This window comes from Cygnus olor, chromosome 11 (genome assembly GCF_009769625.2).
Source record: "Cygnus olor isolate bCygOlo1 chromosome 11, bCygOlo1.pri.v2, whole genome shotgun sequence".
Taxonomy (NCBI): Eukaryota; Metazoa; Chordata; class Aves; order Anseriformes; family Anatidae; genus Cygnus; species Cygnus olor.
In genome coordinates this window covers 20,254,507-20,280,507 of record NC_049179.1, presented here as the reverse complement: position 1 = coordinate 20,280,507, position 26,001 = coordinate 20,254,507, and the positions used below count along the sequence as shown (strand labels likewise).

The 26,001-nt window shown below is 43.8% G+C and overlaps 1 protein-coding gene across 6 annotated transcripts in view; it reads right to left on the bottom strand.

The window, feature by feature from the left end:
* The window catches only part of SMAD3 (SMAD family member 3), a 75,390-nt gene that overhangs the window by 6,286 nt on the left and 43,103 nt on the right, over positions 1-26,001 (bottom strand). For 3 of the 6 annotated variants that reach the window (XM_040570433.1, XM_040570432.1, XM_040570437.1), the window contains exons 2-8: positions 15,284-15,477; positions 14,268-14,402; positions 13,496-13,570; positions 11,674-11,724; positions 5,721-5,933; positions 4,268-4,405; positions 1,778-1,922 (exon numbers count right to left, since the gene is read on the bottom strand). In XM_040570433.1, coding sequence (XP_040426367.1) covers positions 1,778-1,922; positions 4,268-4,405; positions 5,721-5,933; positions 11,674-11,724; positions 13,496-13,570; positions 14,268-14,402; positions 15,284-15,477 — 951 coding nt within the window. Of the gene's footprint in view, positions 1-1,777; positions 1,923-4,267; positions 4,406-5,720; positions 5,934-11,673; positions 11,725-13,495; positions 13,571-14,267; positions 14,403-15,283; positions 15,478-18,115; positions 18,134-21,665; positions 21,686-24,633; positions 24,802-26,001 lie in introns of those variants that run through there. The other 3 variants (XM_040570434.1, XM_040570435.1, XM_040570436.1) reach the window with 3 other exon arrangements.

Here is a 26,001-nt window from a genome sequence, read left to right as displayed (position 1 = left end):
TCCAAGGGTGCAGAAAAAATGAAGTCCCCCTGAACCCAGAGCAGCCCCCTTTGCTGCCCAAAGCCAGGTTAGCACCGAGCAGTCCAGCAACTGTGCTGGCAACACCGCACAGAAACCCAGACCCGAGGGGCTGCCGTGTTTCTGCCCTTTGCAAATCCATCATGGCAAGCTCCACTCTGCCTTCTCCATGACTTCAGCCTGCTCCGCCGGCCTCTCGCAGGGCAGAGGAGAACCTCTGGATCACCGGCTGCTTATGCAATCGGCTTCTCCCCGCTTCCCTCCACCAAATCCCTGGCGCACACGAGCACTGAACACCCCGCCGACCAGACTGCTCACACGGCCGAGCAGCTGAAGCAGAAATCACCGGAACAGCGCTCTGGATGCAGCTCCCGCAGTAACATTTTCGTATATGAATCAGTTCAACAAATAAACGTGCTCTGACAAAGGCAATCAGATGTAGTATTTTGTGGCAAGGAAATGAAGGAGCAGGAGAGTGGCTGCGGCGCGGTCAGCGCGAGCGTAGGGTTTCACTGAGTACAATACTCTAATGAGATAGTAGACTTTCCGTAAGTCATGCTCATCTGGACTTCATTACGAGCCGTGGCTGCGAGCCAGGGCTGAAAGGCTCTGGCCCGGCTGCAGGACAATTTCAAAACAAAATGGACTCCAAACATCTGGAGAAATGAAGAAAGCGGGAGAGTAACGTGCGGGACCCGGGCTCCAGCTGATGCTATGGCATCTCCCCCGTCTGCTGCAGGCAGCTGTGCGCGGGGCGCAGCGCAGACGGCCTCGCCGCGCCGCCAGGCAGGGGCTGCCCCCAGGTCTTAAAATAAGGCCACGGCTTTCAAGGGTACACTGCAAGCAAGTATTTCAAAATCACATTTGGCCGAAATCCTCGCCAGCTTTTTCTCTCATAAAACAACATTCATTTTCCGATGAATTTTGTCTCCCCTACTTGTACTACCAAGCACTCATTTTACTCCCTTTGCTACTAAGGGACGTTTGCTTCTTAATGCAGCAGCAGCACAAGCTACGCAGTACTCTGCCCCTCACACTCTCCCTGTGTTGGCAGAATAACCACACCATCGATCCCAGACACCAGACCCCACTACATCCCCTTTTTTACCTTTAATATTCACTGGGAAAAATAGTGACCCTGCTTCTCCCACCGCCTCAAGTCACATTTAAGCAACTGCCCTATGACAAGCACTACGAAAAGGATGAGGAGAATTAACAGTAATTTTGTGGCAACTCTAACAGTTCTTCCACATGTAGATTTTCAAGCTGATCTGCTTTTATTTTAGTTCCATTGGTCCCTGATAAAAAAAAAAACAACCACCAACATCAAACCCAACCCATATCAACCAGGAAGCACTCACACTGATGGTGGCCTGATAACAATGTAGACATAAGACACTCAAACTATCAAATATACATCTGGTTTTAAGAAAAAAAATTGTTCCCACACAGGCCATCTGGATTTATCTTCTGTGCTTCAGGTGAAGCTCTTGGTCTGCACAGCACTGTGACCAAATGCACATGATTTTCCAAGTGTATCACACAATGCAAGTTTTACACCAGTAGGATGGGAAGAATAAAATGTGACCAATGCATTCGCAACAAATACAAGCTATCTGCATTTCTAAGGAAACGCCCTGGTAACTCCCCGTCTTACAAGCCGAATAAAGAAGCTCTGCAGAACAGTTTCCTAGGCTGTGAAATACGTGAGAGGCAAAGGCAAGCACAAGCACGGCGCAAGTTTCCTTCAGAGGCTGACCTGTACTCTGCTCCCCAGCCCTTGACGAAGCTCATCCGAATGGTGCACATTCTGGTCAGCTGGTACACGGCCTCGAAGCCCTGGTTCACTGACTGAGCCAGGAGAGCTGCGAATTCCTGGTTGTTGAAAATCTTCAAGTTGCATCCTGTGAAAAAAGAACACGACAAAGATCGAGGCATTAGCTAAACCAGATTAAGGAATCTATTACTGGCTGAGAATGGAAAGAACCTCGGTGCTGCTCTCCCATGTCCCCAGACCATGTGATAGCAGATACAGATTGCTTTAACACAGGACTGCAGAAAAGGAATCAACGTCACCACACATCCACAACTCATGGGCTGAGAAGGAAGAAAACCACGCTATGGACAGAGAACAACGAGTGCAAGTGCTCACAGCAGACTGCGATCTGCACGACCAGACTTGGGGTCCTCGTGTGGAACCCCCTTCTACCTCCTTCACAACCATTTCCTCCATGTTTTAATTTAAAAGCCTAACTATGACGATAATGCCAATTAAAAGCAGTTGCTACAGGGCCTGAAACAAAGGAATGCCCAGGCGAAAAAGAGGAACTCGCTGGCGCTGGATTTACGTGGTGGCTGTCAGCAGAAGTAACAGAGAAGTTCTGAAGTGAAACCATTCTGGCAAGCTAGAAAACGGTTATCAGGGTTAAAAAGGCTCATAGCAGAGCTGTTTCTGCTATAATCCTCTCTTAAATTCAAGTGTGATGTGCCAAAGAATTTTCCTTTAAAACTGAAGTTGTCCCTCCAGTGTTTACTCACAGCTGAAATGGCTGAGAACAACCTACTCAACTGTTCTAGGCGATAAAGGTGAAATATAATCACATTCATCGTGGTTAAAATAAATAAAAAAAATACAAAACTCTAAAAAATACGTTAACTAAAAAAAAGCATCGCCATGCTTGCTTTCTCCCAGATAACCAGAAACAAGTTAAACTCTGCAACTTGGCGTGCAAGTAGTGCTCATTTGGGATTACATATGGGCCAAGTCTGAAAAACAACCATTTGGACTATGATGAATTGTTTTTTTCTAAAATCACTTCTGAGCCTACTCTCTTGGGCTGGACTCATACTGTCATCTGTTTTGGGTCGAACCGCATATAGCAAAGCGTAACTGCATTCAGCGGCTCAGCAGCTGCAGAAAAAAACTACCATTTCTGTGACCATAAAAGAGCACAGCCCAAGAGCATCTTGCAGAGAGTTTGAAGGGAAGCCGTGTCAGGCATATTACAGTTTTCTAAGAGGAAAACAAGGGTGAGAGCATCAGGGCCAGGCTGAGCACAGAGAAAGAGTTGTGGCAAGGAAAGCAAATGAGCTGATCAGCCTGCCAAACTGTTCAGACCACAGGATGGAATGGGAACAGGTCACTCTGTGACTGTGCTGGGTAGGAGGAGGGCTACGACGTGGTCTGGTCAACAAGGGAATGAAGAAACTGCTTCGAAACCAACAAAGATTTGAAGATGAATCTGAGAAGGCATCCAAAGACTGTGGCAAAAGTGCAGAGAGCTGGCGTCCAATAAATGTGCCTTAGATGAATCTACAGCGGAAATGTGGGTTGTTTATGCTTTCAGATGTTGACTCCAGCCCGGGTGGACTCTTGTGATGTGGCTGGAGAATTAAGTCATGTTTGTAGCACTAGCAGCTGCTTCCTAAGCATCTGAGAAAGGAAACCCGTTAACATGGACCAGAACTTGTAGTGTACAGATCTCTAAAAAAAAGGACAATCTTTATTCAAATATTTCTCAACAAAAAAGTTAGTTTTTTAAAATACATACACACTTTTAACTGTAAAAAATAAGGTTTTGTAAGCCTAGCTAAATACCCTTTGGAAAGGCATCTTCCCATCCTATCTCTTTCATGTATTTAACAAAAAAGTGTATTTTTCCTAGATAGCTGCAATCAATTCTCCTGCAATCTTTCAGCATACCTCAGAAGTGTTTGCTGTAACCAGAGCAACAAAGTACCTGTAAAGGGGATTTCCCTAGAATAAAACTCATTCACAAAAAATGGGAAAAATGTTTTACTACAGACCAGAAAACAGTAGCAGTTTAAATTATTATGAGTTAATCTAAATTTTAAAAAAATCTTATATTATCGTCTTTTAATGATACAAATAAAATTATAAGCATGACTATCAGATAATTACAGTATTGACTGATAAAACACTGCACAGAGCATGTGGCAGATTCTGCTCCTACTTCCACTTAGATCATGAAGAAACAAATACTTGCTGGAGCATACACAGTAGCTTCCCTTATTAGTAGCTTCATCCTTTAAGCTAGTGAAAATTCCCACGCGGAAGGTGTCAAGTCGCTTTATTTGCGTGTAATAAAGTTCAAGTTTCTCTTTACTGTCACGAGCAGGGGTCAGCAAATCCATGCCTACCTTGACAAAGCGCTTGCTTTCCACAGCAAGCCCCTGCCTGCAGAAGGCGAAGCCTGCGCAGGACGACAGGCGGGGCACGCTTCCTTACCTGGGGGAATCTTGCAGACTGTTGCTGGGTGCCAGCCGTAGCGCTGGTTGCAGTTGGGAGACTGGACAAAAATGGCACTGTCACTAAGGCACTCAGCAAACACCTCGCCGCCAATGTAGTAGAGCCTTACCCCTCTTCCTAAAAAACACACAGCAGAGTTTCGGGTTAGTTTAGAACATTCATCTGCAAAAACTGGAAGAAGAGTTAGCCGAGACAGACAATCTCTGCACCCAAGAGATCTCAAAAAGCAGCTGAACTATGAATGAGGAAAATGAAACTCACCTCAAAACCACTCTCTCCAGCCCTGCTGTCAGTGCCAGCCTGGGGCTGCACGATCTTACCACCTCACAGCCTGCTCATTCCAAACGTGCACGACTCTGATATTTTCCATACGAAGGTACTATTGGCTAACATACAGTCTTCAACCTTATCCAAAACGCATCACAGCTGGATACAGCTGTTCGTTTATTTATTACTTACTGATTTGGAATTAAATTATACAATGTTTTCAACTAGTTACATTTTCTTGGGATTACATTTGTAAACCAGGACAAATATCTATTTCCCATTTGAGTTTATACACATTGCTAAATTCCCAGTTAATAAAGAGACAAATTTCAGGAATTCATCTTCATTATTCAGATAAATATTTGCTGTGATCTTGCACTGCTATTTAAAAATCCTGCTTTCATTCTTCCATGCTGCACAAGGAGCCTGCTGTATTTCAGGATTGATTTCTGAATCTTAGCTTGTTGTTTGTTTTGTGGGTTGCCTTTTGTTTATTTATTTATTTATTTACTGGTGCTGCAAATCCTTTTAACAACAAGTAAGGAAGGATCCTCCTGTAAAACTTTATTGCCCAGAAAAGGAATAAAGGGGAACAACGCCAGGACAAAGAGCGTGTTCATTTCTGCCAGAAACCAGCAGAAAACACGGCAAATCATAAACAATTTTGCCTTTCATTAAAATTGCATAGATCTGGGATATTCTATTTAGCACCAGCTTAACCGAAAACAAAAATGAGTCTTATCTTACAGTATAAGCAAGTAAAGAGGAAATTGAGATAAAAATGAAGTTTCCATTTTTAAGAGAACAGTAAGTTCGAAAATAAAAGAGTGCAGGAGGGAAAAGGAAAACACAAGCTAAGCACTAACATCCACTCAAAAAAAGTTCTGAAGAATGCGTGTAGAAATTTAAATTCTGTCTATCTCTATTACATTCAGTGGTTTTAGCATTCCCCGGTGCTTTTTTTTTTATTATACGTTTATGAAAGAATACAATTAGTGTTCCTTTATGGAAGACTAGCCTGCTAAATCACCATGAATATCCAAATATCACGGTGTTCTAAAACTGACCAAACTGCATGCCAGGTGGGTAACCAAAAAATCTCTGCATGCAGGTCTCCACCTTCCACCTTGAAAAGCACCACCGAAAATAAGGAAATAGAAATTACCAATGTGTCGTCTCGTGAGTTCCACTGCTGCATTTCTGTTCACGTTAGACAGCAAACCAAGGCAGAAGCGTTCAGAGTTGGATGGGTCGGTGAACCCATCCACGGTCATAGAGGGCTGGGAGGCGTGGAAAGTCTCCCCCACTCGCTGGTTGAGTTCATAGTAGGATATCGAGCACCAGAAAGCTGGCTCGCAGTAGGTAACAGGCTGCAGATCTGCACAAAAACAAAAAGCAAAGTGAGTCACAGGCCCTCAGGAGGGGAAGGGGGGAATGGAGAAAGCACTTGTTTTGAAATATCGTTCTGCTTCATTCCTTGGGCTCACTCTAACAATCAAACTTTAATTACTTGACAGATTTTAATGGAGCGCAGCTAGAAAGTTGCATCATCCCTGAAGCTTCTGGCACATGGAACAACCAAAAATACTCGAAGATATTAGTCACTTGGTAAGTGGGGTGTCACTAAGCTATCCTCATACTTGGAGAAAATTTTAAATAGAAAACTAGCTTTTCAATGAAATGTAGGACCACTCTGGGGACGCCAGTACCCTAAAAAAAAAAAAAAAGAAAAAAAAAAGAGAGAGAGAGAAAAGGAAGAAACAGAAAACCCTAGAAAGAGCAGACCACAGATCTGCTTTCAATGACACAGAACCCCTAATCCTAATTCTGTGCACTTACACCAAAGTAGCCAGCAAATAAGGCAGTCCGACTTTTGTTCTTACTGACTCTGTTACGATCTCTCCAGCACTGCTGAAACCAATAGAGTTGTCTGCAGTACAGACCAAACCGTCTATAATAATGCCATCAAAGTAATTTAAAAATTAGATCCTTTCTTCCAGTCTGCTTGATGCCAAGTTTTCAAAAGAAAATCCATTTCCCCAATAGATGACGACCACTGTCTTGTACTGGGGCTAGCTTGACTCAGCCTGTGGACCAAGTGAAATTAGTTTTGTGAACAGACCGAGGCAGTCTCAGGAAGACAATAAACGCGTGAAAGGTGGGGCATTCAAATGGCTTTGGATGATTTGTTTAACTGCTCACTGAGAATTTTGCTAGTAACTTCAGCAGAGGAAGGCCCACGCCAAATATTCTTGGAAATGCTGCACTCGATGGTGTCCAGTCGTACTGTAAGCCGCGAATCTGCTGAGCAGAGAAAGCGGAAAGCAGACTAAGCTAATTGATAGGCACTCTATTTCCCACATTCAACGCAAGAAATAAAAGCCAGAGAAGAATTCCCTTCATTCCCTCCTCCCCACCCCCGATTTATCACTTCATCCCCGTTCACCAGGTGCTTGACCGGAGAACAGAGCAGCTTCCCATCTGGCCAAGGGGTAACACCACCGAGCAAAATGCCGCCTTTTCCCTAGGCTTCCCCATCTGTTGCTCTAGAAAGGCTTAGGTGAATCTGGGCTTAAGAGATCAGCTCCTTCCCAGCCTCCTCTCACCCTAAGAGCGTCTCTGCAGAGGGTCTGAGAGTCGTTTTTCATCTGGTACCTGCTTTGCTCTGTAACCCTCGGTCAGGCTGCAGCAGCCTGGCTTCAGCCAGAAGGCACGATGGTTTCCTCTCCATTGCTGTGACACCTGAGTTCCCAAAGTAGCTAAAACCCAGAGAAATGCTTTCGTTTCTGCTTTGTTACAAGCTCTGCTGACAGCAAATATGGAATTGTATAGAAGTGTATCTGGGGAACTCCATCAATCCTTAGCAGATCTGCAAATCTGTGAATTTTGGAGCCTTTACCCATCCCCAGCTTCTTTTACAGTCTCTATCTTTCCTTAACTGTATCACCTGAAAGGAAAACGCTCTGTCACGAGCAAAGCCCAATGTTTCTGTTCTCCTCCACACATTACACCCACAAAAGAGAAAGCATATCTTCCCCCAGTGGAAAAGGACGTACTGCTCAGAGCGACAGCTAGCAGAAGGCAGCTCAGTAGAACAGGAGTAGTTACACCAGTGTAAGAAATCTGTGAACCATACCTGCTGTTTCTTCACATTGTAAACTATTTTGATAGCGTAAAGCAAGTCCCTCTCCTGACATGCACAGATGATGCCTTTTTCTCTTGTATTACATCTTGGTTGTCCCATTGGAAACTGCCACACCAGGTCTATTTTTCCACTGCCAGCCTCATGTAATCAGTCGGCAGTTGCAGTCTGCAGCATTGTAACTACAAGTTATAAAAATGAGGCCTACATTGCTCTCTGTGGTTTCAGAAGTGGGGATACCCCATCGAGGGATGTACAGAAATTTTATTTCAAGCTTATTTGCAATTTGAGGACAGAGACAAACCAAAACAATCCTATTTTAAAGAAAAATTCATCTCTCAAAAAATGCAACCACGCTTTCAATGGTGCTGCATTCTCCTGTGATTTGTGGTCTTGGGCTTTAGCGTGAGCTGTCATTGAATGGGTGAGCTGCATTAAAATCACGTAAATCCTGCCTGAATCATCTTCATACATTTTTAACTTTGTCTTGCTACAGCTTTGCTTTCATAAATGTCCACTGCCTGTTGTCACGCTACCCACATTGCATCTTCTCTGTAAGGTCAAAGGACTGTTCAGATTCAGAGTTAAAAACTCGCTGGGTGCTTTGCATACTCTACTATTTGCTCTAACTATTAGAGTAATTGTTCTCCCAGTTTCAGTTAATGTTTTTGATACACAACGTATATCAGAAGTTACTGATTTATGTTATCCCAGTGCATTACTTGCAGCCACATTAGTTCTGACTCCCCCAGAGGTTAGGAGATAAATACGTGTGCACACTTCCCCTCTGCGCTTTGAGGAGGAGGGCTGTCTTTTCCCTGCTTTGGGAATTAGTGTTTCAACACAGAGAGTCACAGAGGCTTACGTTCCTGATGGATTTGTCCATAGGGTATGTGCTTGTTTCACTTACAGCTTTTGCGTCAAGTCTTTTGCGGAGCAAACCCTGACAATGGATTTCCTGTACACCAAGGGACTGCCTCACTCCAAAATAATACGCATGCAACCTCAGGCCTGGCCCTCGGCCAGCGTAAACTCCCTGACTTCATTCCCAATGTCCACATAATGCTGGCAGCTCTGCTTTCAGTTTGGTTTTCTGTATTTTTTCCAATTCAAATTCTAGTACTACAGAAGAGATCATTGGATATGTACAACTTCCATTTAAATCTTTTGTTTGACTACTGAAAGCGTGGACCCAATGCTTCCAGAGCAAATGCACAAGCTGAAAGGAGAAAAAAAAAATCCCCAAATGTTACTTGCAACACTTTTTGTGCCTGTGGATGAAAAGATGAACTGAAAGTCCCTCAGTTCCTTCAGTCCCATACTACAGAGTTACAGCTTTATACTGAAATGCATTGCAGCTCAAACAAACCTCGCTTCTATTGTTCTAGTCAGTTTGCCTCATGCTAGTTTATTGTCTTTGTAATTCTCTGGAACACAGCCATAGGATGGAAGTCCAAAGTTCAGCTTAGGCAAAGTAAACTGTCTTAAAAGCTTCAGGCAGTTCTGTTCAAATAAGCGGCCAGTTGCAATACCGTGACATTATTTTCTTAACGGTGAAACTGCAAAAATACTTCACATTCTGCTGCTGGGAGCTCGCTGAGTTTCCCTCACTGCACGCCGTTGTGTTTTTAAATTTCTATTTAAATTTCTTAACAAACATACAGAGAAATCCTGGTTAAACGTCTGCAGATTAAAGTAATGCCCTAGGCTCTGCTCATCCACAGAACTGTGTGGCACAGCAAAAGCAGCAGCACTGCAGGCCATGAGGCACCAGCTAACTTCTGTCTAACTAGAAAGAGAATCAGCAAGGCTGAGAAAAAGTTCTGGTCTTACAGAGTATGCTTTGTGGCCTGCAGAGACTGGCAGGCTGACGGACCGTGGGCTGCTTGTGCTTTCACCTGCACCACTATAAGCAGCTCCTTCCTTTAGATTTGCCATCTACAAGACACGGATGATGACAGATTTTCATTGACAGCTGTTAAGAGTTGCTCAGGGATGTGCCATTCCATTTATCATTTTGTAGCTTCCTCGCATGCAAAAATTTACAATACGATTTTAAAAAAGAGACAAGACGTTCTTAATTTGTGGGAGATCTTGCCTAAGAGCAATAAATATTTGGTTTGCAAAACTTAAAGATATCTTTTAATGTCAATAAGTTGAACTGTTTTTCTGATGTCTGCTCCCTAGACTACAAAGAGATTCCTTGCGGTTAACCAGCTTCACCTCCTCCTATGTGCTTTTTTGTCACCAGACTGCACATTAGACATCCTTCAGGCCCATCAGCTGAGCAGCATGTGTTAATAAGCAGTGTCCTGGTTAGAAAGGATATGCGTTGGGGCCTCTTTCCTAGAAACTCCTTTTTTTCTTATGTAAGGCAGATGCCACAGTCAGCTTGCCAGGTTGGTTTTGTTACACGTAATTGGCTTTTTATTTTTAGGTTGACAAAAAAATGCTAGAAATTCTCATCAACTCCTAGGCAGCACACTTGAGCATAATGGATTCAGACAGGAGAAAAAAAAAAGAAAGAAAAAGAGTCAGCTACGTATTCTTCTCTGAGCCTTTAACAGTTAAAATGAGTAACAAATTTAGTGGCACCGTGGCAACATATTCCATGCTTTAAAAAAAGAATTTGGGAAAAAAAAAAAGAGAAGAAGAAGAGAGAAAATAAATCCCCTTCAACAGCCCCAAGATATCCACAAGTCAGCCAATGACTGACAAATTTTGGAGCAGTGTCAAAGTACCCTCTGCCAGGATTAAAAGCATATGTAAACTTTATGGCTATGGTTATTCAAGAGTAATCTCAAGTGGCCTGTGTCTGCTGGCTTAATGAACATGTAGAGAACTGATCCTGCAGCTAGCCTGAGCTGTGAGTATTTTTAGGAGAGACTGTTGAGAGCAATTTTAAATAAGGTAAGAGCTCAAACTAATGAAGATCAGACCTTCCATGCCTGTAGGTATGAAAATGAGGAGCAAAACCATTTGGGAAGATAAAGAGAGGTTCAGGGAGAACCACAAGACCTCTAGTAGTATCTCAAAGGCAAAGGCCCTGTTCAACAGCTATTTCTACTTCTGAAGAGAACTCAAGATCGTGGAGTACCTTGAGCTCTCCTGAAGAAAACCAACTGTCCGGTCAGCCACAAAAATCCCACAGGGCATCCAAGGTCTGCGTGTCTCACCTACAACACTGTTCCAGGCTCTTGAAAGCTTAAGACCCCACTAACACCTCTGAAGCTCATGCCTCTGACTTCTGTCTCTCTCCATATGCTAGCATTCTTGCTCTCTCGCTGTTTATTTGGGCTCTCCAACCATGCACCAACCAACCAGCCTCCTCCACTTAGCTCTGCTCCGTCCATGCCCAATTTCATACTACAATAACTACAAGAACAATTGCCTGAGCTGACGAAGCAGTGCAGGCAAATCTGGTGCTCTGAACTTCACCCCCCCCTGTCCACAGCACATGGATAGCAGCATATGCCCTGTAATGGATGTAACACCAAGTTATAAACGTAAAAAGTTATAAGGCATGCTGGTACATGATAAAAGGGACCAGTAAGCACCAAAAATTTTTAAAGTAACTTTCCAGGAGACAGAATTTAACCTCCAACTGTCCCCTTAAAAAAAAGGACAAGAACATAAAGCCACCAGCAAAACAGTCAGGTATCATTCCTTGCAAACTCATATAATCAAACAAGTGTATTTTTCCTGCAGTCCTTCACTCATTCTTTCTGGTATTTATCTGCCAATATTTCTTCTTTTTTTTTTCTTCCTCAATTCAACTTTGTGATGTAAGCTCAAATTTCTTATTTCCCATAGTTACTATGAACCACAGTTATCACAGTAAAGCGGATTAGCAGAAAGGACTATCAACAGTGCTCACAACCTCATCAAACATGCGCAACATCAAGAAATGACATCATTATTAAAATGTCACTATCTTGACTGTAATTACACACAGTGCTCAAGATCACATGCTTACCCAGATTATTGTGTGCAGGAGACATAGGATTTGGTGATAAGTTCGGAGAACCTGAAAATCAAGACATTATAATTATTACTATGGCATCTACACAAGGAAAAACACTTGCACAAAATCTGTGCTGCCCAGGCTTGTTGAGAGGGAAATCCGACTTCTTAGCTAAGTCTCGTTTTGTGACACTAGCAACTTCTCTGATGTTGATTACTATTTACATGAGCTTCTGAATGCTATTACTTACGATATCAACTTGCGACATCTGCAGTACTGCTAAACACCCTCAGAGAGTTTAATTCACTTAAACTCTACCCATTAATTTTCAAAAATGCACATGCAGTTGTCTCTTATTTTCACATGCAGTTATTGAAACTCCAGGCACTATCATCACAGCTACACTCAAGCCCAGCTAGCTGTGTGTTAAAGAACTTTATTGTACATTGCTAGGCAGAAAATATACTTACTCTTAACAGTGGAAAAAATATCACTCAATATACGAATGAATCTTACTGGTGTTGGGATAACGGAGTATTGGATCAAGCTATACAGATCTGACCAAACAATCATCAGAATTTTATCCCCAGTCATTACAATTATGCCCACAAATTTTGTGCATGTACTTTGATATCTGCACTTTGATGTCTAGAGCCAGCTCCACAGCCTCTGGATGCCACATGGATGCAGGCAGGTGGTACAGCCCATCCTTTCTTTCCTCTCACACTGACTTCAGCTGGTTTCTTTAACATTTGTTTTTCTATAAAGAGGGAAATCCCTAACATCTGAAGGAAGGGATATAGCATTTGAACACAAACTAGGTATTTATAGCATCTTCCAGGCCAATCCTCTTTCAGTCCACTTTCCCAAAAAGCCATACATACATTCCAAATGTCAACCACATTACCAGTAATTGCATGTGCTGAAATGTATTGTGTCAATAGGCTTATGTTTGATGTAGACAAACAAACCCACACTCCCTTCCGCCATCTGTATAACTGGTGAGAGACTGCAAGTCATCCCTCTTTTAGAATCCCACGTATGCTCTACGGCTGAAGACATACAGAGAAACCAGGGTATTTGCGTGCAGTATTTGCATTAATTAGGTTCTGCATGTCTATCTTTATGCAAGTGCCACATATTTGCATATCCCTCTTGTAAAGCATCAGCCCTTCTAACCAAAGACGTGTTTTTGTTTTTCAAGCAAAAGTTTTAGGAATTAAGTGTCTAATTCAGTAATTCTTACTCACAAGCACTGACACAACTCAGATCAACAGGATGCCTTAAACAGTTACCCACAGAAAGATAAGACCCATGTATTTAATTTTAACATGCTGATATAGGTTATCATGAAGTCTAAGGCTGCTCAGTCTAAATCTTGTTTATTGCCTCATGTTTTCTTGGCAATGTGAGAGAACCCAGACTTCAACATTCTTTGGGATATACTCACAAAATGATAAACCCATTTAAAAACAAATCTGCTAGTGGTCATTTCACATATACTTAACTGGACATTTCAGCATGTAAACAGCCAAGTAATGAGAAAAATGCCTTTTCAGAAGGTGCCAGCTACTTGCACAATTTTCATGTGCATACAGATGCATGAATGCAGTACAGTGCAAACTATCATTGTTAGGTGTGTCTCCACTGTTTCAGACTCACCAGCAGCTCTAAACCATACTGTCCTGTGCTTTACATGAGATGTCAGGCTACATTTGCACTCCTACAGGGATAAAATAACTCTCACCGCGATCTGATTTTCAGTGCTTCAAAGAAAAGCTTTAGAAGTCTCTGGTATGACCTAGAAAGCTACAAATGGCAAAAGATGACTTACCTGCATCCATGCTGGGGTTCATCTGGTGGTCACTAGTTTCTCCATCCTCACTCAAATAGCCTGGAGGGGGTGTCTCTAGAATCATAAAATGATCATACTGTCATTACAACTGGATGAAAAGTCTGGATTTCAGACACCAAATATGTTTACTTTGTCATTCACAACAAAGTAATTTTATTTTTTTTAAAATTAATTTTCTTAAGCTTCTGAGGGTAGGAGCTGGCACAATCAGGGTAATAGGCATGGTATGCTTGCGAATAACAAAGAATGGAAAAAACAAAATCAGGATTTTCAGTCCCATAAAACTTTAAGCCGTGTCGACAGTTCTCTGTCCAGATATTTTTCCTTTCCTGGTGTGCAGCTGCATAGTTTGCCCATGCAAATAAGGTGTAAATTGCTTGTAAAAAAAGATGCATAAATAGAAGAGCTCAATTCCATCAGAAATTTACTGAGTTTTACTCAAATTAGAATGGCTGAATTTCATTCAAATCTAAACGTGTTAAGGGAACATTCAGCTTTAGATTCCACAATAAACTGACTGCGTACTACCAAAGGAAAGAGGTGAGTTTAAAGAAAACAGAACTATAAACAGCACTCCCGTGTGTCTACATTTACAGCTTTCATCTGCTTTCATACAGGTTCCCGCTTCTTAGCTTCACAGCAATGATAGAAACAAAGACTTTCTACTCATCCAGCTTAGCATACATAGACACGATTCACTGTGCAATATGACCCTTTTCCCTCCGCTCGCTGGATGGAAGATATACGGTACCTGGAATGTAGTTGCTCTGTGGCTCGATACCTGCTGGGAAGTTAGTGTTCTCTGGAATAGAGTGACTGTAATCGTCTAATGGCGGGAACTCAGCTGGGATCTCCGTGTGCCGAGGCACCAGCACTGGAGGTAACACTGTACAAATGGAAAGGAAAAAAATAGAGAGAACATTAGCAGCTTTAAAATAAAATGACTGAAACCCTAGAAAATGAAGAGAAACCAGTTTGGAGTAACACCCTTAAACACATGCAACACTGAAGTCGCTAATTAAGGGACACAATTTGATACTTGCTTCTGAAATAACAGCAGCAGTTAAAGATGCTATTCTTAACATATCTCAGCTGGGGATGGGATATGTGCTTAGCTGAACACACCTAGTCTGTCTGCCCCTTGCAAGGCAAAGAAACAGGTCTTCTTGAAAAACCATTTGAAGGAAGTTATATCACATGATTCAAAATGAAGAAATTTCATGTAAAATGAAACAGCAAGGTAGGATTAGCATAAACATCCAGACTGGTTCTGCAGATTTGTACTGACATGCAGCAAAACTATCTGCAGTTCCAGATGAAAGTCTCTTTCAGAGGCAGGAGGAGATTTCAGAACAGGAAGTTCAGATGTGTTGGGAGCTATTCTTAGATCTACTTCAACTTAACACTAAGGTTTTATCCTTAATTTAAAACCAACAATACCAATGGCTAGTGATGCACAACACTGCCGTAGTTTGTACCTGTACCTCCTATGTGTGAGCTGGTTTTGGGCACACAACGACACATTAGGAAGCTGGCAACTACACAACCTGCTCGACTTGGTTTTTATTGATTTTAAATGATATTTTCCCCCCGAGTGCAGATTCATAAATTATTCTGCTGCATACAGTAAGAGATTATCATCAATAATAGATACACTTAGGTTTTAAAAACCTACGCCTGCTGCTTTATTCAATTTAGAAATGCACTTATAAATCCCTTATGCTGCTACCGAGAAGCTGAGGTTTCCACACACAGGGGCAGCAGTACCTGGGGTTTCCACTCTTTGGTAATGGTAAGGATTCACGCAGACTTCATCCTTCTTCATGTTAAAGGCATACTCGCACATCTCCATGGCCCGCAGCTCATGGTGGCTATGAAGGTCTGGCCACCGCCACAGCCGGCAGTAGATCACATGCGGAAGGCCTTTCCGGTGAGATACCTGCAGCCGGCCATCTAACGATCTGCAGGCAGAACAGAAAGTTGATGGCGATGTAGGCCGGCATTAATAAACCTCACACTGACCACATACACCCCAGCAAACCCTATGCCAGGGAGACGAACGTGAAGACTGGGGGCTGCCCAGCCAACTCCGTGTCCTGACACTGTCCCCAAAGGCGCTAGGCCTCAAAACCGGCCAAGGCTGCACGGAGGCTTTCTGCTCCTGGCCTTAAAGCCAGGGAGCGTCTCTCTGAAAATGGCAAAAACATCTATTTTGTGTAACAGTCTCGCTCCAGAGTTATAAACTTTCTGAAAAGTGGCACTGAAAAAAACTACCCTAAGTCAGAATACACCAATTCAGTGGTACTCCTGAAGCCTTTGTGCGTGTCCTAGCAAAGAGGCTGTTTGCACAGATCTCAACACTTTGTGCTGTGCATTTAAAGGGTTCAAGTCTTAAAATAGGTGCTCATGAAACCAGACTTTTAGAATACAGAGAGACAGGAATTTCAATTGTGACACAATTATCCACAAATCATCTAAGTACCTTTTCTTTAAATGGTGCTCACGAGCATTACAAACAAGCAAGGCTTCCACTTTCGTTTTCCAAATTGCAGCTTGAAAGCAAAATAAAGTTTTTTTCAGCATTGCTTGCTTTTGTTTTTACATTTAGCCCGTGCCTCCTCCAACTCATTTTTCACCTAATCCTGTCCTCATCCCAGAATAGCCTGTTCCTAACAGGCCTTCCTGGGAAGCAAGACAAGCGTCTTCAAATCCTCCCCAGGAGAGGAAAGAGTTGGAGCAGGGTCTCCTCCATCCTGAATGAGGGCTCCACTCCCTAAGCCACTGAATTGCCCCCAGGCAGCTTCTTTGAAGTCTAACCCTTCACTTCCCTTGCTTTCCTTAACGATTGAAACAAAACACTTCAGGGTTTTGGTGAAATGATTTTTTTTTTGGTCAAGGAAAGAAAAAAAAGAAAATTTAAATTTTTCTCGGAATTATTTCCCTTGGTTCTTTGTGTTGGCTGCCAATCTAGAAAAGCAAAACAAACCCAAACCAAAACACACAAATAATTATTCAAACAGTGGTTGCGCTAGTCTTGGCTGCCCTAGGAGATGTTTCCCAAAAGCTTCTCTGGCAGAGCCTGGTAACATGCACACCTCTTGTACACACTGCTACAGCAACGGGGAAGGCAAAGCACACCTGAGTCAAGCTACACCTGGTGTAGGGGGACAGGCAAGCACATCACACAGCTGGACATGTATCAGATACAAGGAGTCTACACCATCACCGAGGGACCTGGGGGTACAGGTTTCAAAACATCTAAGACCTCCAAGTATATCACAGTGCTGAAACATGCACAACGTCCATAGCTACTATTTATAACACACATGAATTTATTTATTTTGTGCCTCTGTTATGTATGGCCCATGCATTCTTTACACGTGAAACCAGAGCTCTGGTGGATGCCACTCTCCAGACTGCTCTGTGGCAGGGCAACCAACCAGCTGAGGATCTGGTTTATTTTCCAAGCTCCTTCTGAGAAGGATAAAGCAGAAAACAAGCTTTCCAGGTGAGACTCAAAAGGACGGCAGCAATGTCTAGAACTGATCTTGTGTGGAAGTAGGGATCCTGGTATTGATTTCAGGGAGGGCAACACTTGACCTACGCAAGCCTTATTCCTGCTGAAGTGAAAAAAATTCAATATATATATTATAAAATATACACACACACACACATTGAAAGAGTGAAAATCTTCTCTAAATTTAAAGAAAAAGAGATTAGGCCAGAAAGCTGTAGCAAGAACCAAACCAAGACTTTTTTCTGTACCTCTTTCAACCATCTTTGCCCACTTGGAAGGACACCTTGCCTCTTAGAGAGGGTAAAAGAGAAAAGAGAAGACTTGGAGAGATTATTCCAAGTGTCCCACAGGAGGCATGACCCTGGCAAGGTTTCTTACTGTTGCCAGTCACCGTCGGCAGCACATTACAGATGGACATCCCAGAAGCACAGGGAGGGCCTAACAGAGAGTGCATGACTTACTGAGATTACCGGCAAGGATGTCTCGCTCCCTGCATTTCCCAGGAGAGAAGAATCTCTTCCCACCTACAGCAAACTTCCCAGCCAGCTAGGAGGCAAAGCATACTTCTTCCCATTGCTCCAGGGTTCTCGGCAAAAGCTATCAGGTCTTACAGGAGACGAGCCAGTACATCTACACGCCTGACTCACTCTCTGGAAGCCATGCAAGAACACACGGACATCTCCACGCACTTTCCAAGCAGTTACCAAAACCCCATGAAGATGGCATCATGCCTCGATGCTTCTTCATGGGTCCTCTGAACTCACCATGCTGCTGGGATGCAAGTTGTACCTAAAACAAACATGCCAGGAGGGAGACATGCAGCAATATGGCAAACCTAGACATCATGGCTGCTACAGGGACTGAACTTGCAGCGTTTTGCCCCAGGATGCAGTACTGGGCCCTTGCTGCCCAGCCAGGTTAACGGAGCAGTTCTGATGACAAAGATCTCGCAGGAGACAGGAGCTAGAGACACCAAGCCACTGTTGTCTGTGCAGCCCCCAAATCCTGAATAGCTCCACAGTGGCTATCTAACCAAAACCAGCCTAAAATAGCTCTCCATTGTTGGTATCACAGCTACTCACTGCCGTCAGCAGAGACTGCACGCTGCGGAGAACATGTTGGGCTTGCTGTCTGCCACTGCTCACAGTGTGAATGCTGTCCGTAAGGCAGAAGAAATGGACTTCTTCACGATCTTATCTAAAAGGACTTTTAAAATGACAGAGCCATATGTTTTATTTTCAAACACAACAACCTCCCCCTTCTCCCCTCTCCCCCCAATAGGAAGATAAGGTAAAAGAAATGACATTCCCCCAAAGCCCTGGAGGCTAATTACATTCTTATGATTGTGAAACCTCTCCTCAGGCTCTCTGTTAAGAGACTTGGGACAAAACAACATCTTCTTGGGAAGGACATGGCTGAGCGACAGGGCAGCTTTATCTCCTTCTGTTGTCCTGCCTCAACCCTCGAGAAGTATTTTTTCCAAACGATTTTGTGGCTGAGATGGGACACAAGATTAGATAGGCAAACACTGCTCTACTAAAGGCAGCTTTTTGCCCGAGGTAATTAGACAGCACTCTAATTACCACAATCAATTGTCACGTCTTTATTAGCTAGCCGAATGCTCATTCCTGGGTGCAAACCCTTGACAGGAGCACAAGAACTGGCTCGAGCACCTGAGTCATCCCACTTAGAAATGATTTAGGCTGCAGTCTCAGGGAAAGCAGAGCTAGGAATGGGTCTGACACTGCCGAGTGTGAGGCCTTCCTCCTGCCCAAGGCCTTCCCTGGCTGCAGCAGTTCCTGGAGGAACCTGATGTATGCCCAAAGCCCGTGTGAGATGAGCTCGTGTATGCTTTTGTTAACGTGCACCAAAGCTCAGGATGCATTTGACTGCTTCTCAAGCCCGCAGCCCTCAGGGACGACCCACACACGTGTCCGTCTCTCACATCCACATGCAGAACAATCAGATAATAAAAATCTCCATACAACACGCAGCCTTGAACCTGTCACAGTCACGTTCTGAAGCACAGTCTGATCCTGAATCGGAGTATTCCCAAAACCACCTGACAGCTCGGCACATCCAGGCTTCATTAACATTTACAGAATCTAATTGCCAAAATTTCTATCAGGTTACAGAACTGTTCCTTCCTCTTACCTTTCTTTTAACCAGCCTGTGTTGAACAGATCTCCATGTACAATTGGCTTGATATATTTATTATTCCATGCTACCTAACAGGATTTCTTCTAAAAATAACAAAGCTTCTCTGCCCAAAAATTCAGTGCTGAAGGGTTGTCTAAAGCGGCACCACTTATTTTGGTGGGACAGTATGTGTCTCTCTTCCCAGTCAAATGCACCTGAACACATTCATGTCTCCATGCTGCACTGTGGGATTAAATAGCAGAGGCTGGGAAGAACTCTTTCTTTTCACAGCCCCGATGTTCAGACCCCAGTGGGTGATGCAGACTCTCACTGCCACCTTCTTAACTAGCACATATCCTGAGCTTGCAGGGTAAGAGTGAGAAAATATTGTGATCCACCGCCTGCGAGTGCAGGAGCATGTTAGCCAAAGGCTTGAGGGCTACAATGTCGGAGAATCATAGAATGGCTTGAGTTGGCGGGGACCTTAAAGGTCACCTCATTCCCACCAGACCTGGCTGCTCACTCAACACAGTGTGTTCACACAGCACCAAGAAGCATCCAGGGGAGAGGTTACTCCACAGCTAGGCCAGTTACAGCCAGAGATGAAAAATAATGAGTAAGGAAAGAGACCAAGGCTCCAGGAATGCAGTCAGGTAATTTAGTTGCTTGCACAACAGCACAAGGCATGGTCAGGACAACGTTGCAGTAGCCATGAGAAGCAACCAAGAAGCCCCTCAGGCTGAACACCTTTAGGATTGATCCATCCATACATGCTGGTACATTTGCTAGGGAAGTTTAACACGTGGAACTGCTACCCCAAACTGTCCAGACTACTGCTGCTGAAAGAACAAAGGGCAACAGTGACTCTTAATAGCAAAAACAGAGAAGGGAAGAAAAAAGAATGACAAAAACACTGAAGTATTATTTTTTTTTTAAACAATCCTCTGTAACTGTTTGAAAAAGAGTGAGGAGTAAATAGGAGAACATTACATTGCATAACAGGAATTTGATTTCTAGGCCTGATTACAGCGTTCCTTTTTTCTTTTCTTTTTTCTTTTTTTAAACCCTGATTTAATTTGTAAGATCCTGAATCAGAAAAGAAAAAAAAAACCAACACAATACTTATTTTCCTCATTGGGCATTTTGCAGATATCTTCCCTCCAGAGAGGGAATAAACTCTTCCTTGTACTCATTCTCCTTTAAAAGTAAAGTTAAAAGCAGGGGAATGCAGTAGCACAAATCATGCAAAGTGATGTAAGCAATAAGATACTGGAGGTTATTTCTGTCAAGGCTGAAATCTTCAGAAGTACTCTGGTAGATCAGAGGTCCATTCCACTGCTTTCCCTCCCCTTCTGCGCACACATATTCACTCCTGCTTGCAAAACCCATCAGTTTTCCATCACCGTCATTAATCTTCCAAGAGAGCAAAATGTCTCAGTGCTCAAGTATCCAGTAACACCAGTATGTGCAAAAAGGGGTTAAGGAGAAGAGAAAAACAACCGGGAAGACAGTCTCAGTTACACATTTCCATGGGGTTCTTATTAAAAACCACGAGCAGAAGCTGTTTTTTAAAACCATGACAAATAAGTTACCAGTATGCTCTAAAATGCACCAGAAATTATGGCCACAGGCTGTGATTTTCTCTTGAGCACAAAACATGATAAGTAGTTCCTTACTGGCCCCGCATCTGGTCTCCACCAGGCAAGCAAGCACTTATTCTTGTAGCAGAACCTGGCTGTTGTGCGCAGAGCACTGAAATATCCACAGGGCTTCACTGAAAAGTTGGATAAAATCACAACTTTCCCTGAATACTGGCCAAATGAAAAACACTGAATAAAAAAATGACCCATGCAGCACATTTGTAACTCAAAAGCTGAACCCTTGCCATCTCTTTCCCCTCAATTTGCTCAGCATCACTAAATTTTCCAATTTCTGGTGCAGTTTTAACAATACTGTCATTCAAGCTCAAGAAATAGAAGTAACTGTGCCCAGCTGAGGCTTGCAATGCACGTTATCACACTGCCATAGAGGAAACTAGTAATGCTTCTACTTAGCACGTAAATTTATAGGAGATTAAAAGAATTAACAAGCTTCTAATTAATCTGCAACACATCTCTGTGGAAAGGATAAGTTTTTACTACTCCAAAGCAAAGGAGTTAAATGATTCTCCCAAAGAAAACAGAAGGTTGCATCAGAGCCCCACCAGGAATAAGGACTTGCTACCCCCTCGAGGCTACCAAAGACCACCGCTGTTTTGTGCTGGCCTCTCATTTGGGCTGCTCACGCTTCCCACTCCTTTGGATCTGGAAGCAAACCACATCTCTACCCTTGTGGACGGTAGCTGCCTTCAGATGCTTGTGACCTTGGCGCCGAGCTGCTCCCAGGAGCAGAGGCAGTGGAGCAGAAGGCACGCAGGGTGAAGCAATGGGCACCCCAGGGAACCCGTGCAAAGGTTGCGGCACCCTTTGGGCGCACCGCTGCGTGGGTACTTACAGGTAAGCACAGGATCACAGCCAGTGGGTGGCACAGCTCCATGCATCTGCTGGCCATCGAGTCCCGAGCAGAGCCTGCTCCAGCCTACAGCACCAGGTAAAAATTTTAAAGGTAGAGAGCAAATCCCATTCCTTCTGAGGCTGCATAATTCTTCTACTCTAGGCTCATTTGTTCCGGGCTTGCAAAGTAGCTGACAATACAGAAATTACCAATACGTCCCGTGTGCGTCTTGCTGCCTATTTACATCTCTGTCTTTACCAAGGCTTCGCAGACTTCCCCAGCCCCCACTTGAAAGCTGAAGAAATACAGCACGGAGAGTTGATGTCAGGATCAGATTATGACAGCATGAGTCATTTATTAAGATTCCAGTAATGCTAAGCTCTTTAGCAGGTGCCTTGAGACCATATTTTTCAGAGTCTAATTTCAGATTCAGACATAAGTACGTTTTATTGGTTTACCATAAACTGTCCATTGCTGCTCCTTAAAGCCGCCTCCTGCTTGTCCTGTACTCCGCAGCTCTCTGCTCCGAGACGTGTCCACTTTTACTCCATGCTGGCATGCAAATAACAGCTTAGTTTCATTTAGATTTCTTTAAAGCTACGGGTAGATCTTGTTTTGTCACGTAATATCATGATCTATTTTTCCTCTGTACTTTCTCCTAATCTCTCTGTTGCTTACACCACTTCTGCTTACGCCACAGCTACAGGATATTGGCTACTGGCTATCAAAGCCCTTTCTTCTACCTTTAACCATTTTGTAATTACATGGCCCTACATCTTTCACCTCCTCCTTTTCCTGATCACCAGTATCACAGAAGAATGCAGATTTGGAGACCCTTCACCGCCCTCTGCCCTAGGCTGGCCACAATCCATCCTACTGCTTAATTAAGGCTTATTTAATCATGAACCCAGTTCTGAAGTTCCCAATACACATCCCGATGTTTCTGCCGTTTACACCTGTCTGATCACACTTGGATCTGCCAGGCGGATGGCATTTCTCAGACACACGCTCCTACTCCTGATGCTTAAAGGGAAGGCGATGAACGGGGAATTCAAGTGGCAGGAATCTCGCAGCCAAAACGCTGCGAGGAAGAATGTAGAAGTGCACTTCTACTAGTTCACCTTGCACAGAAATTGGTAGAGAATACGGGACTCAAGCAGCACCTGAGAGCCAAAGTGTTTCTGAAGGTATCGCATCCAAGCCCCTTGCCACAGTTATCTTTTGTGGAGCAAACTTGACTTTTTGCATGATTTCTATAACCCCTCTAAATTTAAATCCATTTTTTTTTCTAAGCAGTCCTGGTCCTTTTGTTTATTTCAGCAAACTTTATTTGCCCGAATCTGTCAGACTCATCTAAATTTATTTGAGCTCGAGCCTTGAGGGGACCGGGGGTGGAGGAGACAGACACAGTAAGGAGCTCAGCCTCTCCCAAGGAGCGTGCCTTTTTGGAAACCCATTTATCATACAAGCTCGTCACTGCTTCCCAGAACCCTGCGTCTAACTCCAAACGTGAAATCCAAAAAGCAACAACACTCTCTCATCCAACCGAACCAGCAGCTTCCCTTCTCCGAGGAGATTCCAGGCATACTGACAGCTCTGTGTGTTTCTGTGTTGGGAGGAGTTTCGTGAGGAGAAAATGGATGGATGGAAATGCCAAAGCCATTCAGGTTACCTTCCATAACGCAGAATGTATTCAAAACAAATGTGTTTCAAGAAAGACTGAATAACTGGAGCACATGGAGCTGATAGCAATCTAGTAACACCCCACCACCACCAAAAAAAACAACCAACCAAATAAACAACCAAACAGAAAAGCTGCTGCAAAACTCAGTTACTGTGTTAGCTTCCACGGCAATCACACGGCTTTACATTTAATATCTAGCTTCAGAATCCATCTTCTTGGTGCTCTTAAGGAAAAAAATCTTCATAGCTTCACTGAAGCCAGGAGCACTTTGCAAATTAGCATCAGCTGTGGATATAGCCTAAGTAAAACCAGAGCAAAGGAACCATGGAATGAATGTGCTTCTTAATTGCCCAAAGAGAAAAGAAATTAAGGCACTGCACAGTGTTTAGACAGAAGTCTCACACCGAGAACTGCTGCCCCAAATATACCGGCTGCTAACAAAAGCAAGAATGATTATCATCAAGAGTGCTGAAAAATGACAGTTTTAAGGCCTTCGACACTCCCTCACAACATATACAATCGCCAGTGCCTTCAAGAGAGACTTCATATAAATACCAGGAGTCAGAACTGACTGCTCAGATAAATGTTTGTGCATTCTATCAGGTTGGGACAAAGCCAACATTTCTTATGGAAACATTTTTGGTGGTCCTGGGCAAAGAACGTGTTTACTTTATAGCAGATATAACTAAAAATACTGTGCGACAGCCTCCAATTATCTTGTTTGGAATAGTTTGAGGCTACTTGAGGCTCATTGCTGTTATTTTCTTTATTATATAGTGAAAACGTTGCTGCTTTTCCTGTAATTTGAAAAGCTGCTATTTCAAGGTCTGTGTTTGTACCTCCCCCGCGTGGATAACAAGATCCAGGGTGCAGTCTTCCGGAGTGCCCACCTCCCATTTTCAGAAGCAGCTCAGGTGCTCATCCCACAGATCTATAGGATCCTTGAGTTACGTGGGCCTGTCAAATCTTAAAGTCATTAATTCTGCCTCTATATTACACTGCTTTGGAGCCACTCCAGCAGCTACTCCAGCAGGTTTTTTGCACAACTGGGGCTAAGTGACAGCCCCGCAGAGACACGGGGACGGGGGTCCCGCAGCCGCTCGCCCCCGTGCCCGACGTCCTCCCGGACCCCGAGCCCTCCTCGGGGCCATCCTTTGGGATCCATCCTACAGCAGGGCTGCGTGTGCTCAGGCGGCTCTGCCACGAGGGCCTGCTCGTCGCTTGAAATGAAACGCAGATTGTTTCAAACAAAACAAACCAGAAAGAAAAAAAAAAAAAAAAAACCTTTAGTCTGGGTTATTTCGCCTTCAGTCTCTGCCGTTGTCCCCAGCGATTAACCACCTCTCTTTTCCAAGCCTTCCCAGCCTCCGACCCACTCTGGCGTCCCGCGAGCTGTTAATGAATCAGTTGCAGATGAATCACTTCCCATGTGCAGGCCTCTTGTTTCGTCACACAGAGCATTCTCACAGACTTTCCTCTCCGGTCGCACGGACCCGATGACAAAGAGCTACCTCCGCTACCAAAACAAGGATGCGAGTTTCCACGAGGAGTTAACAGAAGGTGTGCGGCGCCCTGTGAGAGAGGTGAAAAGGGTAGTGGAAGAGGGCTGTGTTAATTTTACAACTCCGACTTCCTTAATTATGACTCACCAGCAATGCAGGAGAAATCCAGCTTACAAAGTAAACCTACGAGAGTGCGATGTCTTAGGGGAGCGCTGCAGATTTAAGATGGAACGCCTCATTAAAAGCCCGCAGAAGTTAATATTTTACCGCCTCTTATGTCTGTAATTACGAGTGAATGCAGAGTCAGGGCTCTGCAAGGGTTCATGTGTATTTGGGGGGAGCGACTTTGTAAACTTCTCTCTCTCATAATCAGCTTTTACAGCACATCTGAGGAGGGCAGGCAGGAGAGGAGGTGGTGTTACAGGCTCTTGGTTCGCTAGTTTGTTTTATTTTGTGGGACTGCTTCTATACAATAAGAGAAGAGCGTTGTTTGTACCAGAGAGATGGAAAAGGCTTCAGCTGAATTTTTTTTTTCCCCCACCAAAAGCACTTAACATCAAAAAAAGGAAGCTGTGTACGTGGCCCACCTGAAAGCTTCCTTTCTTCTAGTAAATCTACAGATCAGTTGAAAGGGTTTTTTTCAGGCTGCCACTCGCAGCTGAAGAGCACAGCAGAGGTGCTGTGCAGCCACAGGAGTCGCTCCCTCAGCCCTCCCCTCCGGCCACGATAACCATCTTATTCACGGAAGCCCAACGCCACGTTCCTAAATTACAGATTATAGTTAAAAAAAAAAAAAAAAAAAAAAGCTGCGAAAAAGGAAAAAAAAACAAAAAAAAAACCTCAGCACTTTCCCCATGCTGCAAGGCACGAGGAATTCCCTCACCAAACCCCATCAGGACACACCGTTTTCCTGGTGGGACACCAGCAGCTCCAGCACTCGCTGACTGCCTGAAGGAAAGCAGCACTAGGCGCAGATGTTTTCCCTCTACCCTTCACCCTCCCCTGCCCTAAGCTGCACCAGCTCTGCACCGGTGATAGGGCTGGGAGCGAGGATGTATAATTTCTGTGCTTAACTCTGACTAATGCAGGATGTGTGGGAGCGCAGCACCCGGCATGAATAACAGCTCCATAAAGCACGTATCAGTATCAC